This window comes from Notechis scutatus, chromosome 5, assembly GCF_049901735.1.
Source record: "Notechis scutatus isolate UNSWTSFEM ecotype Mainland chromosome 5, rNotScu1.2, whole genome shotgun sequence".
Taxonomy (NCBI): domain Eukaryota; kingdom Metazoa; phylum Chordata; class Lepidosauria; order Squamata; family Elapidae; genus Notechis; species Notechis scutatus.
The window spans coordinates 67,212,366-67,230,134 of NC_142013.1; the positions used below are offsets into that span (position 1 = coordinate 67,212,366).

Below are 17,769 nucleotides of genomic sequence, written 5' to 3' on the forward strand. Positions count from 1 at the left end.
AAAATGCATAAGTTTTGAAGGAACGATAAGATGTTTTGGAAGTGGGTAAAGAAAGTTAAACAATTATTCTGCCAGAGTAGATAGAAATAAAAAATAATGAAATTATATGGGATGAAACCAAAACATAGGAATCTAGAAAGAAATATTCTAGATATCAATAGGTATAACAACATTATGTTGAGGGCAGAATTGAATTAGTTTTATTTATTTATTTAGCGTATGGCAAATACATGGACTTATAGTGGTTCAAATGTTAATGTCCAGTCCACCCAGCCATTCAAGTGGTCTATTGTTGAAAAAATCAGACATTGGGCCGGTGTAAGCTCTTGATGGACATTCGGGCACAATGTGATGGATATTGTCGAGCACCACAGCCACATTGAGGGGCAGAGATAAGATCCTACTTAAAACAACGAGTCCTGGCAGATTCCATGTTGGGTACTGATTCTGTTCAGAGTTCATCAATGCTGGCGATGAAAGTCAAAACCTGGCACTTTTTGTATAGGGTCATCTACGTAACTGCCTGAATCTGGGCGTTCAGCAGCCCATTTGGCTTTCCACTGTGTTGATGTCAAAGTTGTTAAACAGCTGTTGAGCAAGTGCCACAGAAGACTTCCTGGATTAAGCCTGTCAACTGATAGTTGAGGAAGATCAGTATGCACAGGAAGAAGTGGATTTCTTATATTTTTTTGTACTCCTTCATGAAGGCTTCCTGTCTTCATAGAGCTGGTGGTGCAATGTGGCTCAAGAAGGGAAGCCAGTTAGTAGGAATAGATTTTATGCAACCGGTTATAATCCTTATTGTATCATTTAGTCTAGCATTGATCTCGCGAGTGTAGCAGCTCTTAAGCCAAACAGGAGCGCAGTATTCAGCTGTGGAGTAGACCAACCCTTGTGCTGAGAGTATAGGCTGAGGCTCTCCATCTTGATCCTCTTTATTAATGTAAACAGGTATTACAATACTGTGCAATAGAATACTGATGTAATGAAAGCTACAAAAATGCTGCAGAATAGTATGGCTACATATTTAGATGTTAGAGAAATATTAAAATCTAGATGTAGTTTGCTTATGGGGTGACTGTATGCTGTAAATTTGGGTGCTGCATACAGTAAGAACAATATATCCAAATCAGAATCGAGCTGGGAGGATTGACCGGTTGGCGTCACAGCAGGACAGATATAGGATAGCGGAGCTTTGCAAAACCCAGCTGATACCTGCTTGCTTTGAAATCGACACACAGTGGAAAGCCAAATGGGCTGCTGAATGCCCAGATTCAGGCAGTTACATAGATGACCCTACGCAAAATGTGCCAGGTTTTGACCTTCCTCGCCAGCATTGGTGAACTCTGAACAGAATCCATACCCAACATGGTGTCTGCCATGACTCATTGTTTAAGTGGGATCTTATCTCTACCCCTCAATGTGGCTGTGGTGCTCCTCGACAAATATCCATCACATTGTGCCCAAATGTCCATCAAGAGCTTACACCGACGCAATGTCTGATTTTTTCAACAATAGACCACTTTGAATGGCTGGGTGGACTGGACATTAACATTTGAACCATTATACGTCCATGTATTTGCCATGTACTAAATAAATAAATAAAACTGCTTGCCAGGAGACCCTATGGGGCCAAAGCCACTCTGAAAGGTGGTGAAGGAGGGACGCTTTATAGATCGCGAGGAAACAGCAATTTCCTCGTTTAATCCAAAGAAACCCTCCAGATCAGCAGCAGAGACAATGGGCATTTTGGCAAGGCCAAAGCTGTGACAACCAGGACAAGAAGATTATGAGCTGGAGTGGTTTGTGAACAAAGGATTGAAACTGGGTGAGACTTCCGGTTTGGCATCGCTGCAACACAGTTGTAGGGAGCAGGGCTCTGCGAACCTAGGCTGAACTCTCCTTGCTGGGGGCCCATAAAGGGCTAAAGTCATCTCGTAGGGGTGACAAAGAAAGGAGGGACACCTTGCAGATCATGAAGGGCAACTCTCCTGCTTAATCCGAGGCTCACTCTCCTATCCAACAATGAGGAAGGAGAGACGGCCATTATGGTCGCCGGGAAGCTGGGGCAACCAAAGAAAGAAATGTGCTGCAGCAGTGTTTGAACAGTGGACTGGAACTGGGTGAGATGATCTTCAACTTCTTTACTAGACAGTAAATCCCAAAGAAAATAAACTCCAAAAAGATAATTCTCCAAAATGTTTAAAGAGGCTACCAATTACTCAGAGGAAGACTACAGAACCGAAAGAAAATGAAACCCAAGAGAGGATATAATTTTTAAAATATAGAATGACTAGATTTGAATATTTTATTGGCAATATTTTGAAAAGGCATTTTAAAATGCTGGAAACATTGGGCTGATTATTGAAAAAAAGGGGAAATTATATGAAGAAATCAGAAGCTGTAGATTGGGCGTCATTTTGAAATTTTAGATGATGATGCCATCTACTGGTGAAAGAAAGGAAATACACTATATTTTTAGAAGGCTGGGAAAACCTTGAAAATACTGAGTGGAGGTAAACGCATCTGGAAGACTGTTTTTTGAAAATTTCTGAGATTTTTGAAGATTGCTAAGTAGAGTGGTTCACAAACACTTGGAACTTTTATTGGAATCAAAGAGCTGGTTAGGTGGATGATGAAGACAAGGGAAATCTGGAAGGAGTAAACTGATTGGTGGAGGACTATGAAGAATTATAAATATTGCGTACTTCAAGAAATGACTCTGAGACTGAGTGAACAGTTTTAAGGCTGGCTTTTTGATGTTACAGACAACTAAGAGTGTAGGATATGACAGATGTGTGAATAATTTTTGGACATCAAAATAAGATAAAATGCTTCAACAGGAAATAACAAGCATATTTCAAAAAAAATGTCATTGATGTTTCAAAGTATGTATGAAACTATAACAAAGAACCACAGGGAGATAAAGGATTTGATGTATGATGTAGACCTGAGACTAGAATATGTTCAGTAAATAACAATGAAAAATGAACAGGAAACCCAGGAAACAGAGGAGAGAATAGAAAAAACAGAGGATGGGAAAGAGCAGACAAAACAATAAACTAACCCAGAAGATAAGAGAGAATCAAAACAGATGAAACAGATCAAGCTGACAATACATTTAGACTTAAAAATAGAATTGAATAAGCAGAAAGACATTACTGAAGTGAGGAGAGACACACTCACAGGCATAGTGAAGATCGGCAGCGAGGCAGAGGTAGAAGAAGGAAAACATACTAAGAAAGAATGATATAGGGAGACATAAAACTTCAAAGGAGTATGAAAGCATGCCAAAAAATCAATAAGAATTGATATACTAAAATGAATGAGGGATGATGGGTAGAAATAGAATATTCAGCCATATAAGATATGTGCTATCAAGATTTAGAATAGAGGTAGGAATTAAAAAGAGGGGAAATATTGTTAGGTATACTCCTATATAATGTTTTAAAATTAGTATGTAGAAGCTGAAAGATGATTGCATTATATATCTTTAAATAACATTATTAAGGTTACCATTGTTATTAGCATTGAGTAATATATATTATATTGAACAACTAAATGATGGATTATATATGTTAACAACTTTAATTCCATATTTATTTTACGATAATGATGTATGACTAATGTAATTAATATAATTAAAATAGATAAAAGATGGATAGAAATAGAATACTTACTAACGTAAGATTGGTGTTATCAAGATACAAAATAGAGGTAGAAATCAGAAAGGGGGAAATGCTACAATGAATATTGTTATAAAACATGTTAAAACCAGTAGGTAGATGAAAGGATAAGAAGTTGAGAGATGACTATGTTCTGTATAATGTTATGAGAAAGATGTGAGTATGATTAATATAAGGTGATCAAAATTGTCAATTTTATTATCACTATGTATCAAAATTAATACCCAGAAGCCAAACTGTTCATGTATTTAATACTTATATACACTTAAAACTAAAAATCTTAAAGAAAAAAGAAAAGAAACTGGGTAAAATGACTTTCAACTTCTATACTAGAGATTTAAACCCAAATAAAAGCATTTAAAAAAAAAAAAAGATTCTCCAAAACTAAGAAAGCAGCGATTTAATACACAGAGATTATATCCAAAAGTGAAGCAAAGTTTTGATTCTGAAGCTTGAAAATATAGAAAGCCTTGACTGGAACTGATAGTACTGTGAAAAGTGACTTAAATTTTGGATAACACTGTTTGAAATTATCTGAAGAAATCATATAAAGAAAAAGGAATCTTGTTTTTTTTAATACTTTTTCCTTGAATTTTCTTTTGATAGTCAGCTGTTTAATGCTGGAACCTTGAGACAGGGTGCCACCTACTGGCAAAAGAAGATATTATATTAGAACACTGTGGGAAATGACCTTGACAAGTGAGGATTAAGTGATACTACAAGAAAAATAAAGAGAACAAAGGAAATAGCAAAAGGCAAACACTTGGAAGGCCTTTTTATTTTGGTTCCATATCTACTGGCATTTTGGCAGCTTGGAAGTACTGAGTGAGCCTTCTGAAGATTTCTAAGGCAAGGTGAATTATAATTAACAAGAAGCATCTTTGAAATTGAATATTTGATTCTGTGGATCAAAGACATTTGGGGAAATTTGGTGGGCCAATCTGGATTATTAAGACTACTTGATAGAACACTCTATGAGGCGAAAAGGAAATAAGAAAGAAGACAAATTAAAGAAGATTTAAAAATTTGGGAAATTTAGAAGGTGTAAATTGGAAAACTTTAAGGACTATAAATTTAGGGGATTTTGAGGAACAGTTCCGGGATTGTGTAAATTTTATTAACATTGACGTTTTTTGTGTTTCTGGGCAATTGGGATGTTGGAATCTTGGTGGAATATTGAATTACTATTAACTCATTAAATGGTTATAAGATGTTTCAACAGAGGGAAACAATTATGGTTTAATAAAGAAACATTACTGATGTTTCAATGCATTCAGGAAGATATGACAAGGAATCATAGGGAGATAATGGAACTGATGCAGGATAAAGATGTGAGAATAGGAAACCCCCAGCAAATGATAATAAAAGATGAACAAAAAATTCAGAAAATAAACCAGAAGAAGCTGAGGAAAGAATAGAGGAGATAAATCCAAAAATGATACAGGTGGATAAAGATATGGAAGAGATAGTAATAATTCTTAAAACAGAACAGACAGATTATCCTTTAAAAGTTCAAAATATAAGATTCCAAGGAAGAAACATGAAAGATTTTACCAAAAAGTCAATAAGAATTGAAATTTAAAAAAGAATAAGAGATGTTGGATAGATATAGAATACTTAATAGAGTAGCTATTTTATTAAGAGTTATAAAAAAGAGGTAGAAGTTAGAAATTGGGAAAATAGTATTATGTATACTGATATAGAATATATTATAACTACTATATACACACAAATGTTAGAAGTTGAAAGATTATGATTATGTATATCTAAACAATATTACTATTATTACTGTGTGTAAAATATATTGACCCAGACAACACTTTGTCCACTAAGCACTTATGGATGTTAAAGAAAAAACTATAAATAAAACTATACACACACAAAAAATCGAGCTGTAAGGAACCTTGGAGGTCTTCTAGTTCAGCCACTGCTCAAGCAGGAGATCCTATATCATTTCAGACAAGTGACTCTTCTTAAAACCTCCAGTTATGAAGCACCCACAATGTCTGATAGCAAGCTGTTCTGACTAATTGTCCTCATCGTTAGAAAGTTTCTCCTGAATTCCAAGTTGCTTCTCTCCTTGATTAATTTCCATCCATTGTTTCTCATCCTGCCCTCTGATGCTTTGGTAAATAAGCTGACCCCCCTCTTCTTTGTGGCAGCCTCTCAAATACCGGAATATTACTATCATGTCTCCCATTAGTCCTTTTCTCTAGACTAGCCAAACCCAATCCTGTAACCATTCCTTTTATGTTTTAGTCTCCAGGCCTTTAATCATCTTAGTTGCTTCTTTGTACTTTTTCCAAGTCTCAACATCTCTTTTGTAATGTGGTGATCAAAACTTGATGCAGTATTTCAGATGTAGTCTTACCAAGGTTTTATAAAGCAGTACTAATATTTCACTTGATTTTGATTCTATGCCTGTTTATACAACCCAGGATTGTATTAGCTTTTTTGGCTGCTGGTTCATGTTTAAATGATTGTCCACTAGGACTCCAAGGTCCCTCGCTTAGTTACTGTTTTTGAGCCAGGTTTCACCTAATCTGTACTTATACCTTTGGTTTTTCCTGCCCAAGTCTAAAACCTTGCTTTTCTCCACATTAAATTTCATTTTGTTGGATAGAGCCCATTGTTCAAGTCCGTCAAGATCTTTTTGGATCCTGAGCTTGTCTCTGGGGTGTTAGCTTTTCCTGCCAGCTTAGTGTCATCTGCAAATTTGATGAGTTTCCTTTCTACTCCCTCATCTAAGTCACTTATGAAGATATTGAAGAGTACTGGGACTAAGACAGAACCTTGTGGTACCCCACTGCTTACTTCCCTCCATGTAGATGTAATACCATTAAGGACTACTTGTTGAGTACTGTTTGTCAACCAGTTACAAATCTGGTGGTGATGCCATCTATGCCACATTTTTCTAGTTGCAGTCTAATTTGTCGAATGCCTTGCTGAAGTCTAAGTATAATATGTTCACATTATTTCACTGGTCTACTAATTTAGTCACTATGTTGAAGAATGAAATAAGATTGGTTTGGCACAATCTGTTTTTAACAAACCCACGCTGACTTCTAGTTATAACTTTGTTTCTAGAAGTACACAGATCTGTTTTTTTATTATTTTTTCCAGTATCTTCCCAGGTATTGATGTTAGGCTGATTGGTCGGAAGTTTCCTGGGTCTGTTGGTTTTGTTTTCTTTCCTTTTTGAAGATGGGAACAACATTAACTCTTTTCCAATCCTCTGGTAGTTCCCCAGTGCTCCAATATTTTTTAAAGATATGATACAATGGTTTTAAGATAACATCTGCCACCTTCTTCAGAACTCTGAGATGTAATCCATCAAGACCCAGTGATAGATAGATATACAGTATATTCATCCAAGTTAGACAAGTGTTATCTTACTATTTTCTTGCTTATTTTAATTTTTATTTGTAGTCTGTCTTTTACAGTTTTTGGTAGGTTGGGCTATAGTTTCTTTTTGTGTGAAGACTGATGCAAACAATGAGTTAAGACATTGTCTCAGTCTGATCAATCACAGTGATCAATGTAGCAAAAATCAAGGCTGAGGAATTGCAAGTTATGTATAAAAGAATTTATATAAGTGGATAAATTATACAGAAATGAGACCTATGTATATCAAATGAAATGTAAAAACAAACTGAATGAAGTGGAATTTGATAACTCAAGAAACGTGCATGGTAAAAAAGGAGAATAATTTGTGCTTTCATTTATTTGGCTTTCTTATGCCTTCTGCACCTCAAAAGATATAGTGTGTGTGCCAACCCGTGCAGTTGTCTTACCAATATTGTGAGTAGCAACTTTGCAACTTCATTTTTGCAGTAAGCACAGATTTCCATAAAAGCAGTTCCACAGAACACCTATTACTATAACTGAGATTACTAAATGCATGTTTCATGATTACAGAATTGAGTAGAAACATATACAATAAGATATGGTAAATGGTATTTCTATCACCAGTTATCTTGGTCCCCAATGACAAGATGGTTAAAAGTATGTTAAAAGATTTAACCTGGGTTTGGGAGTTTGTTTGTTGTTTGATGACTTCAGGTCAGTTTTGATTCGTAGCAACTGTCTGGATAAGTCCTGCGGTTTTCTTGATAAGATTTTTCAAAAATGGTTTGCCAATGGCTGCTTCCCAGAGCTGTGTATGTGTGACTGACCCAAAGTCACTCAGATGACTTCATATCTAATGCAGGACTAGAACTCATGGCCTCCTGGTTTCTGGCTTAATGCCTTAACCACTACACCAAACTGGCTCTCTCCTGTTTATTTACAGGCAATATAATCACAGCATATAAACATGCTGTTTCCTGGGAACCGATAAGGCTCCATCTTCCCATAGTTCAAAACCACCATCATATTGCTCTCTGTCAAGACCAACATTTTAACTTGGCCTAGGAGATGCACAGCCTCTTCCTATTCAGGTGTAATATGTGTAAATCACATTTTGAATTATTTATCTCAGGAATTTCATGTAGATAATAGTACTGAAGACAAAACAATATTTCATAATGACTAGATATGCAAGGCTTCCTGTTGCAATCAGTCTTGCAAGTAGGATTAAAACAATGTGCTCCAGTTCCAGCTTGGAGGGGAAATCAATCAGATATCAAAAAGTACAGAGAAAATAAGCAAGAATATAGAAATACATAGTCCAACATGCTACCAAAAAAATATACTCACGTTTCTTGTCAGAATTAAGAGCATCGTCTTCTAAGTCTTCATCAAAAATTTCCCTGCCATCTTCTACATAACCAACCCCATCTATAAAAAATGTCACTCTATTACAGCCAAGTCACTATATTTATATTTTGCATTAAAAGTTGTACTTAGGAAGGCAAATTAATCCATGTTCACTCGATTTTTCCATCATTTTGCAGTAGTAGAATAATAAACCTGTGTTTTCTCAAATTAAACTACAATTACTATTTTCCATAACTACTGGGCAGACTAACAGTGATAGTGATTAGATGGTTGGGACAGTTCTGGTTCCAATTCCTTAGGTTACCTTTCACTAATTACTATCATCAGACTATCTAAAAGGCTTGTTCTAAAGGTAAAATTAAAAAGGAAATAATACATACTATTAGAAGATCCTAACCTGTAAAAATACAAAGATACAAATGCATGTTCACTAATTTACTGGCTCATTCTCACAAGGAAAAACCAACTTGTCATTTCTAATTCTTGATATTTTTCATACTCTTGACATTGCACAGTACATAATACTAGAAGAAATGATTTCCTTTCTGTTAACCATCTTAAAATGTAGATTTATCCTCACAAATGACTTAGTAGATGATAACTTAGGAAACCAACTTAGCTACAGAAGCACAACCAGCTATAAAAATCATGCCAAATAGTCAGGAAAAACTGATTATCTCCTGCCAATTTATATCTAAGCAGTTTCTTTATTCAAATCAGTTTTACATATAGGTTTTACATATAGTCCTTGATTATCACAATTGGGACAATTGCTTAATTGGTCATTAAGCAAATCAGATAGTCATTAAATGAATACAGCTTCTCCCAATAACTTTTGTTTGTTGGAAGACCTGAGAAGATCACAAATAGTGATCTTGTGATCCCTGGATGCTGCAATCATCATAAATATATGCTAATTGCTATCACTTGAATTTTGATCACATGACTATGGGGACGCTGCAACAGTGTGAGGACTAATTGTAAGTCACTTTTTTTCAGCACCATTGTAACTTCAAATAGTTGCTAAACGAATGGTTACAAGTTGAAGACTACCTGTAGTTACAGTTTTTTTTCTATTATAAGAAATATTAACTTATTCTAGACTTCTACAAAAAAAATGACAAGGGACTAAATCAATTGCTCTCTCACTATGCCTGTTTTGAGAGAATTTTATCTTTGTTCTTAATATTACAGTTGAAGTATCAGAACAATAACCAGAACAGACTCTGGCAATGTTATACTGATCAAGTTGAATCCATCGCCAGAACAGCAGCTCAGTTAATGCCACTGACTGATGTGCATTAGTTTTCTTTTAGATGCACACAAGAGATTCAAGCAAATTTTATAAAACACGGTTATTTTTAAAAATAACAAAGTTTGTTTGAATCACATTACCAGAAAATGTATGGAAAAACAGGTTTAGTATCAGCCCAAAGATTAAAAAAATCAATTTTACAAACCATCATCCACAATCCAGTCATCATCCTGGCGTTCTCTGACAATCTTAGAATATTGTTCTTCATCAATTTCATCATAAATACCTGTAAATTCCTCAACCTACAAAAAGAAAATTATTACTCTAACTTTTAAAAAACAACAAATAGAAAATAAGATTCTGATATTCTGACATTATTGGGATATTTATTTAAATAAATATGCCAAGCTGCAGCAACGTCCAGACTTTAGATGATCTCAGAAGCTAAACAGAATCAGCATTGTAAGTATTTGGATATAGAACCATTTTCAGATTCTGGATTTATTGTCCAAACTAAGAAATTGAAAAAATAACCAAAAAAGCAACAGCCAATTGTTTCATTTACACTGCCATGAAAAACATCAGATGAAATCATCAGGAGTCAACATATTTTTCTATATTTAAATACATACAAATAAGAGACCTGCACTTAGTAGTAGCTTCGTTCTCTTACACAGCATTCTTCACTTATGAGCCTCAACATTCAAGGCAGCATGAACACAGCTACAGGGGGATGGGTGCTATCATCCATCTTGAAGACAGTGGTGGGATTCAAATAGTTGCCACAAGTTTTGTGGGCGTTTTGTGCGTGTGCACGCGTACACCAAACACGCACTTTGTGCAGATGCAGTTCTAACTCACCTCCTGCAAGCCTGCACGATCCCGATTGCTTCTGCAGCTGCCACGCGGCACTATTCTGTGCCACGCAAAGCAGCTGCGCTTCAAATTCAGCAGATAAAGGTGAGTATGGGAACCCTGGTGGGCGGGTGGGCCCAACAGCAGAGCGGCAGAGAGAACCGGTTCGGTCTCTGCTGCTCATCGCTCCTACTGGTTCTCCAGAACCAGGCAGAACCAGTCGAATACCACCACTGCTTGAAGAGTACCAGTTCCTGAAATTGGGTTAATAAATAAACGTAGATAAATTCTCAAACAAAAATAGTGTGTGGACTCATGCACACAGATTCACTCACAAAACAATATGAAAATGACACACTTACATTGGTTAAAAAAAAGAAAACTGAAATTAGAACAATGTTTTAGTTACCTCATATTTTATTTTCTCACCAGCCTTTGCCTTCTTCAGCCGTTCCAGAGCTTCTTGCCTTCCTTTTTTAGATTTTTTCTCACGATGCAAACGTGAAGATGCAAGGTTTGCAGTATTTGTTGTTTCTAAAAAACAGAATTGATAACAAGTGTTAAAAAAGAATGTGAGAATATAACTAACAGACACATACAGAAGGTGAAAACTTTGATAATAAATATCAATGTCAATGAAAGATAAAAGATCTGTTGATTAGAATTCTACCCATTGAAACTACAAAAAAAAATAAACAGAATGCTATGCATTGATATATGTAACTTTGTTTAAATTATACTCTTACTTTATAGAAAAATCAAATAAAATATATCAGAAAAACTGCAAGTGCATACAACTAAATATTAAATCTTAAATTTAAAAAGGATATGCTCAGTAAAAAGTATTGTGTTTCAATGTATTAATAAATCTTTAGTGTCAACTTTTATTGAATATATTTTGTAATTAAATGTATTAAGATACTACTTTTTGCACTTTTTCAGAATTCTTTTTCTACAAGTCTAGAAGATTCAAGATCTAAAATAGAATATATTGGCTTATGCCTCCGTACAGACACTACCAAAGAGCATCATACTAGTTCATTAAGCTTTCCTTTCAGGGAACAGCACAAAGAACAAACCTTGGAGCAAATATCAAGAGTTAGGTTTGTGCATGGAACCCACAAACAAAATACCCCAATATTTCAGACAATGGTGAATGATACTAAGACAAGACACTAATAAGAATGCAAAAGTAAATGTAAACATGAGAAAAGCAGCTAATGAGAGGAAAATTAACAGCAAGTCAGTCCAAATCCTTTATTTAGACATGTACATCAATGGATTGTAAACATGAAATGTGAGATATATTACAGTCTACTAATATGAATGATAGAAGATAGCTGAATAGTTGTGGGTATGCATGTTTTTATTCCCAGGGAATTGGTCTTCACTCACCCTTAAGCTTTTTCAAGGAGCTCTAGCCATCTTAAAGCAATCCTTGAACAGCCAGGGGACATTTGCAGAGTGTGATAGGCCATAGGTATACTTAGTTGAACAAATAATGTTTGTCATAATGTCATTATTCTATTCCACAACATACAAACTTGTGACCAACAAAAATGAAAAGACAAAGTTTGCATTGTGATATCAATATGCATATACACTGCTAAAAAAAAATAAAGGGAACACTTAAACAACACAATGTAACTCGAAGTCAATCACACTTCTGTGAAATCAAACTGTCCACTTAGGTAGCAACACTGATTGACAATCAATTTCACATGCTGTTGTGCAAATGGAATCCCCAATAAAGGAGTGGTTCTGCAGGTGGTGACCACAGACCACTTTCAGTTCCTATGCTTTCTGGCTGATGGTTTGGTCACTTTTGAATGTTGGCAGTGCTTTCACTCTAGTGGTAGCATGAGGCGGAATCTACAACCCACACAAGTAGCTCAGGTAGTGCAGCTCATCCAGGATGGCACATCAATGCGAGCTGTGGCAAGGTTTGCTGTGTCTGTCAGCGTAGTGTCCAGCATGGAGGCACTACCAGGAGACAGGCCAGTACATCAGGAGACGTGGAGGAGGTCGTAGGAGGGCAACAACCCAGCATCAGGACCGCTACCTCCGCCTTTGTGCAAGGAGGGACAGGAGGAGCACTGCCAGAGCCCTGCAAAATGATCTCCAGCGGGCCACAAATGTGCATGTGGCTGCTCAAACGGTCAAAAACAGACTCCATGAGGGTGGTATGAGGGCCCGACGTCCACAGGTGGGGGTTGTGCTTACAGCCCAACACCATGCAGGACGTTTGGCATTTGCCAGAGAACACCAAGATTGGCAAATTCGCCACTGACGCCCTGTGCTCTTTACAGATGAAAGCAGGTTCACACTGAGCACATGTGACAGGGTCTGAAGATGCCGTGGAAAACGTTCTGTTGCCTGCAACATCCTCCAGCATGACCAGTTTGGCAGTGGGTCAGTAATGGTGTGGGGTGGCATTTCTTTAGGGGGCCACACAGCCCTCCATGTGCTCTCCAGAGGTAGCCTGACTGCCATTAGGTACCGAGATGAGATCCTCAGACCCCTTGTGAGATCATACACTGGTGCGGTGGGCCCTGGGTTCCTCCTAATGCATGACACTAGACCTCATGTGGCTGGAGTGTGTCAGCAGTTCCTGCAAGACGAAGGCATTGATGCTATGGACTGGCCCGCCTGTTCCCCAGACCTGAATCCAATTGAGCACATCTGGGACATCATGTCTCGCTCCATCCACCAACGCTACGTTGCACCACAGACTGTCCAGGAGTTGGGGGATGCTTTAGTCCAGGTGTGGGAGGAGATCCCTCAGGAGACCATCCGCCACCTCATCAGGAGCATGCCCAGGAGTTGTAGGGAGGTCATAAAGGCACGTGGAGGCCACACACACTACTGAGCCTCATTTTGACTTGTTTTAAGGACATTACAAAGTTGGATCAGCCTGTAGTGTTTTTTTCCACTTTAATTTTGAGTGTAACTCCAAATCCAGACCTCCATGGGTTGCTAAATTTGATTTCCATTGATAATTTTTGAGTGATTTTGTTGTCAGCACATTCAACTATGTAATGAACAAAGTATTTAATAAGAATATTTCATTCATTCAGATCTAGGATGTCTTATTTTTGTGTTCCTTTTATTTTTTGGAGCAGTGTATTTTCATCATTATGGCTAGCTGCAATTGTCTATAGGACAGGCTTGGAGTTTGGCTATTATTCTCAACTTTTATGCAGAAAGAGGAATCAGATGTAGCACAGAATTCTTCACGGTCCTGTTTGCTGTTTTCTTAGTGATACAGATAAGGGTTAGATAGAATGCTTATAAAATTTGTTAATGAGACAGTCATTTGCATTTAAATGCAAAATAAAATAATATAAAATAGGGACATCTGATGTGGTAGCAGTACATGTGAAAACAATGTAGGTTTCTAAATTGAATTGAATATGGCACTGCAATGCTCTACAGTTATATATTCAATCTTGCAATTTCTTAACAGTCTTGCAACCTCTTATGACAACTATGATCTACTCTGATAACACTTGGAGTACAACATCAAGTTCTACACATTGTTTATCAGCACATTTATGGAAGAACAAGGACAACACACAAGCTGTTACCAACCCTCTGAATAACAGTGAAAAAGCTGGCTGTACTGGATTTGGAAGAATGATAATAGCATTCAAATATTAGGAAAATTGCCTTTAAAACACAGCCAAGTTGTCCTCTGTTGCTCTAGAAAGCAGAACTAAAATCAATGGATATGAAATGCAAGGAACAAAATTTCTGCTAAATAAGAGGGCGTGAATAGCAAGAGCTGTTTAGCAGTAGAGTAGGAAGCTTATAAAACTGGTGGTTATCTTTTATTAGAAGTAAGCAGAGACAGAGCATCTATCTGTTAAGGATGCTATAAAGCAGCGGTCGCCTACCGGTGGGCCGTGAAAAATTTTTGGTGGGCCACAGAGAAATCTCACCCCCCAGAGCACCCCCAAAAAGCAATTAATCCAGGCTGCACAGAAACACAAGGCTGCTCAGCCCACATGGCCCGCAGGAACCCTCCCCGCCCACTCACTGCTTACCCCAGTAAACTTGTCTGCTAAGTTGCTACTTTTCCTTTTTCCGACCATCATCTGTTCTGCTGTGCCAGATTTAGATTAGCTAGGAAGCAGGAAATGGTTGGATTTCTTGCTTTCTAGCTAAGCACAGCCAAACCTCCCTTAGAACTAAAGGTTTGCTTGCAAACAAATTCAGTGCAAACTCATGGCAAGCAAATTTGAGAGACTGAGCTAGCCGATGGCAGATAGATCACTGAATGATTCTGTGAGCAACTCAATCTGCCTGTTTTGCCTAATTTTGGATAAAAGTTGCTTTTTTTATAAAAAAATTCAATATTTACATACATGGTGTGTTGTGAGTTAATTTTGAGTTTGCTTGCAAGCAAATTTTATGACAGACTTGCTTAGATCACTGAATGATTCTATGAGCAACTCAATCTGCCTGCCTGCTTTGCCTGATTTGGGGAAAAGCTCTTTTTTAAATTTTTTTGTGTGTGACAGACTGAGCTAGCCAATGGCAGATAGCTTTCTGAATGAATTTGTGATTCTGTGAGCAACTCAATCTGCCTGCCTGCTTTGCCTGATTTTGGGTAAAAGTTGCTCTTTTTTTAATAAAAAATTCAATATTTATATATTTATATTTACATACAAGCCATGCCCAGCCAGTCACATGACCAAGCCACACCCACAAATTAGGCCACGCCCACAGAACCAGTTAGTGGTCCCTGGGATCTAAAATTATGAGTTTGGTGGTCCCTGAGGTCCAAAAGATTGGCGACCCCTGCTATAAAGTATCTTACATCAAACAGAAATTAGTTTATCTCAAATCCACTTCTGCTCTATTATTCCAAGATTATTGTTCTCATTTTGCCATAGTTTCTCAAATTCATAAAAATCTCAACCAGTTATTTATTTCTCCTCTTTCTAAATTAAAATGTTTTCAATAAAAATTCTTTTTTAAATGAAGGGCTTGAAGATTAAAAGTAGCTGCAACATGTTCTTATACTTCAACAATATGCCTATGAGGACGACTGATCTAGTTGTAACAATAATCATCTACTTATAGATTCACCTACTACCTTGACAAATGAAAACTTTTGTTATTTCCGCCTACAACTGCAGCAATAGTTTTAATGCATCTAAAGAGCCTAAGAAACTATCATTCATATAAAAATGACAAATTTGAGTCTTCAGTGAGAAAATCAGCCAAAAAGCCACTAGAAGAAAAGTAGAATTAAAGACTGCACACCTTTGCACAATCACTTGACAATAAGTATCTAGCTAGATGACAGCACTTAGTCAATTTTGGCTTGAAAAGCAGAGCAGATTCAGAACTAATTAATATTTGGATGGAAGACAAAGAAATACCAAGATAACAGGCTAGAGTTGAAAAAAACATGTCAGAATAATGGAAAATGAAAAATCACTTCCCTATTATTGTCAATAAAACTTCACAGATATGTAATTCCCAAAGGCTGAGCTCTTAGAAGCTTTACCTTGAAAGTAAGCACCACCAATGTCAGTAAGATTTACACATAAACATTCATGGAGCATCACTGAAAAGATTTGATAAATTTTAGACATTGGGGTTATGTCACGGAAATTTCTAAATAAATCCTATTTTTTTTAAAAAAAATTCAATGGTACACTCTCTTTCTGAGAGTGTACCTCCATGAAACCACTGCAGAAACCTCAGTAGCACTAAATGTGATTACAACTGAGACGGTAAAACAGTTTATTTATGCTTTCAATAGAGGTATAAGCAATAAGGCTTGCACTACGGCCACTTTATTTATCCTGAATTCAGAGTCAAAATACTTATTTTCTAGTCACAGCTGCTGCTGTTCCGTTGCTTTCTTCCTTTAGGAAATTCAGCTTATGCCCACCACCACCGCCTAAATCTTCCATTCACTTCTACCAGCAATCTCTCTGTCCTTTACTACAGTCCTCCGGTTTGAGATTTTCTTCGGCCACCACCTTATCCCACATCCCCAAGCACACTAACCTCCATGGTAATCATCGTTATGCAGACGCTCGGTCAGCTCCATAATGAAGGGGGGAGCGGTAAAAGCGCGGCTCGCAGCTCCTTCCCAAACCAGATCCCAACTTCACGCTCTCGCGCCAAAGCGCCTAAAAGTGGCGCGAGAAAAGAAACCCAAGTGCCCCGGTTGGCCGAACAGCCAATTAGAAGCCAGATGACGATATCCGTCTTTCCTATTCCGCTTTAGGGTGGGAACAGGAAGAGTGACCGTGAGCGAGCCGGGTGTTTCTGGAGAAAGAAGAGCGGGCACGCGAATGTTATGGAAAACTATCGTTGTTATTCGTATAATTTCCTATATCCTGGATGTCTTCGGAAAATGACACGGAGAGCTGGGGAGGAGGAATAAAGTAATGAAGCTTTTGAGTTGCCGTAAACCAATAGAAGAAGAGTTTATATAAAAGGGGCAGGAGCAATGAAATTGACAAATAATAATAGTTCATTTTTTTGGCATGGGCTCTGAATTTAAATGTTATTTAGAAGCAATACTGCAAATGATTGTTGGAAGTTAGATTCTCCTCTCTTCTAGGAAAACAGCCCCCACCCTTTGTCAAGTAGGGCTATTAAAATAGCTGGAGCCAGCTTTTCACAACAAAGGAAGGAGAAAATTACAGGCATGAGATACAGAGAAAAAAACCCTACAAACTAGCTAAGATCCTTTTCCGTAGAAATCAAATAGATGGCAAGTTATAAAAATTTGTGAAAAGCAAACCAAAAGCCATGGCAGGAAGGAAACATAGCAAACAAGCAACTACAAAGGATCAGGACCATAAAACCAAGATCCCAGGAAGAGATCCCAAAGAGACAGGAATTCAACACACACAAATCAAAGTCTTCAAAGATTCACACCTACAAATCAAAGAACCTGAAGTGTATAAAAGAGAGGTTTTTCTATATAATATAATTAAAACAACAATCCATACCAATTCAAATCTATTGTTAATATTAGTATTCATTTAAATCTTAAACATTTTACACATTACTTTTCAAATAAATACAATACTTCTATGGAAACACTTATAAACTTTCCATAGTTACTTCCCCCCCACTTCAGTCATATTTTAAAACATTATATCATTAAAATGTTCCCATTCCTTCCTAGTTCAATTCTCTCATTTATTTCATTTCATTTATTTTGTTCACAAAAGTTTCACTGAATTACACTGAGTATTTTATCCCACTTTTTAATCGTAT

At 37.0% G+C, this 17,769-nt stretch overlaps 1 protein-coding gene across 4 annotated transcripts in view; it reads right to left on the reverse strand.

Moving 5' to 3' along the window:
* Positions 1–16,716, reverse strand: part of POLA1 (DNA polymerase alpha 1, catalytic subunit) — a 360,204-nt gene extending 343,488 nt beyond the window's left edge. The window contains exons 1-4 of one of the 4 annotated variants that reach the window (XM_087966893.1): positions 16,543–16,712; positions 10,925–11,049; positions 9,866–9,962; positions 8,385–8,465 (exon numbers count right to left, since the gene is read on the reverse strand). In XM_087966893.1, coding sequence (XP_087823019.1) covers positions 8,385–8,465; positions 9,866–9,962; positions 10,925–11,049; positions 16,543–16,585 — 346 coding nt within the window. In that variant the 5' untranslated portion in view covers positions 16,586–16,712. Of the gene's footprint in view, positions 1–8,384; positions 8,466–9,865; positions 9,963–10,924; positions 11,050–16,542 lie in introns of all 4 variants that reach the window. The other 3 variants (XM_087966892.1, XM_087966891.1, XM_087966894.1) reach the window with 3 other exon arrangements.
* Between the last annotated feature and the right edge of the window lie 1,053 nt (positions 16,717–17,769).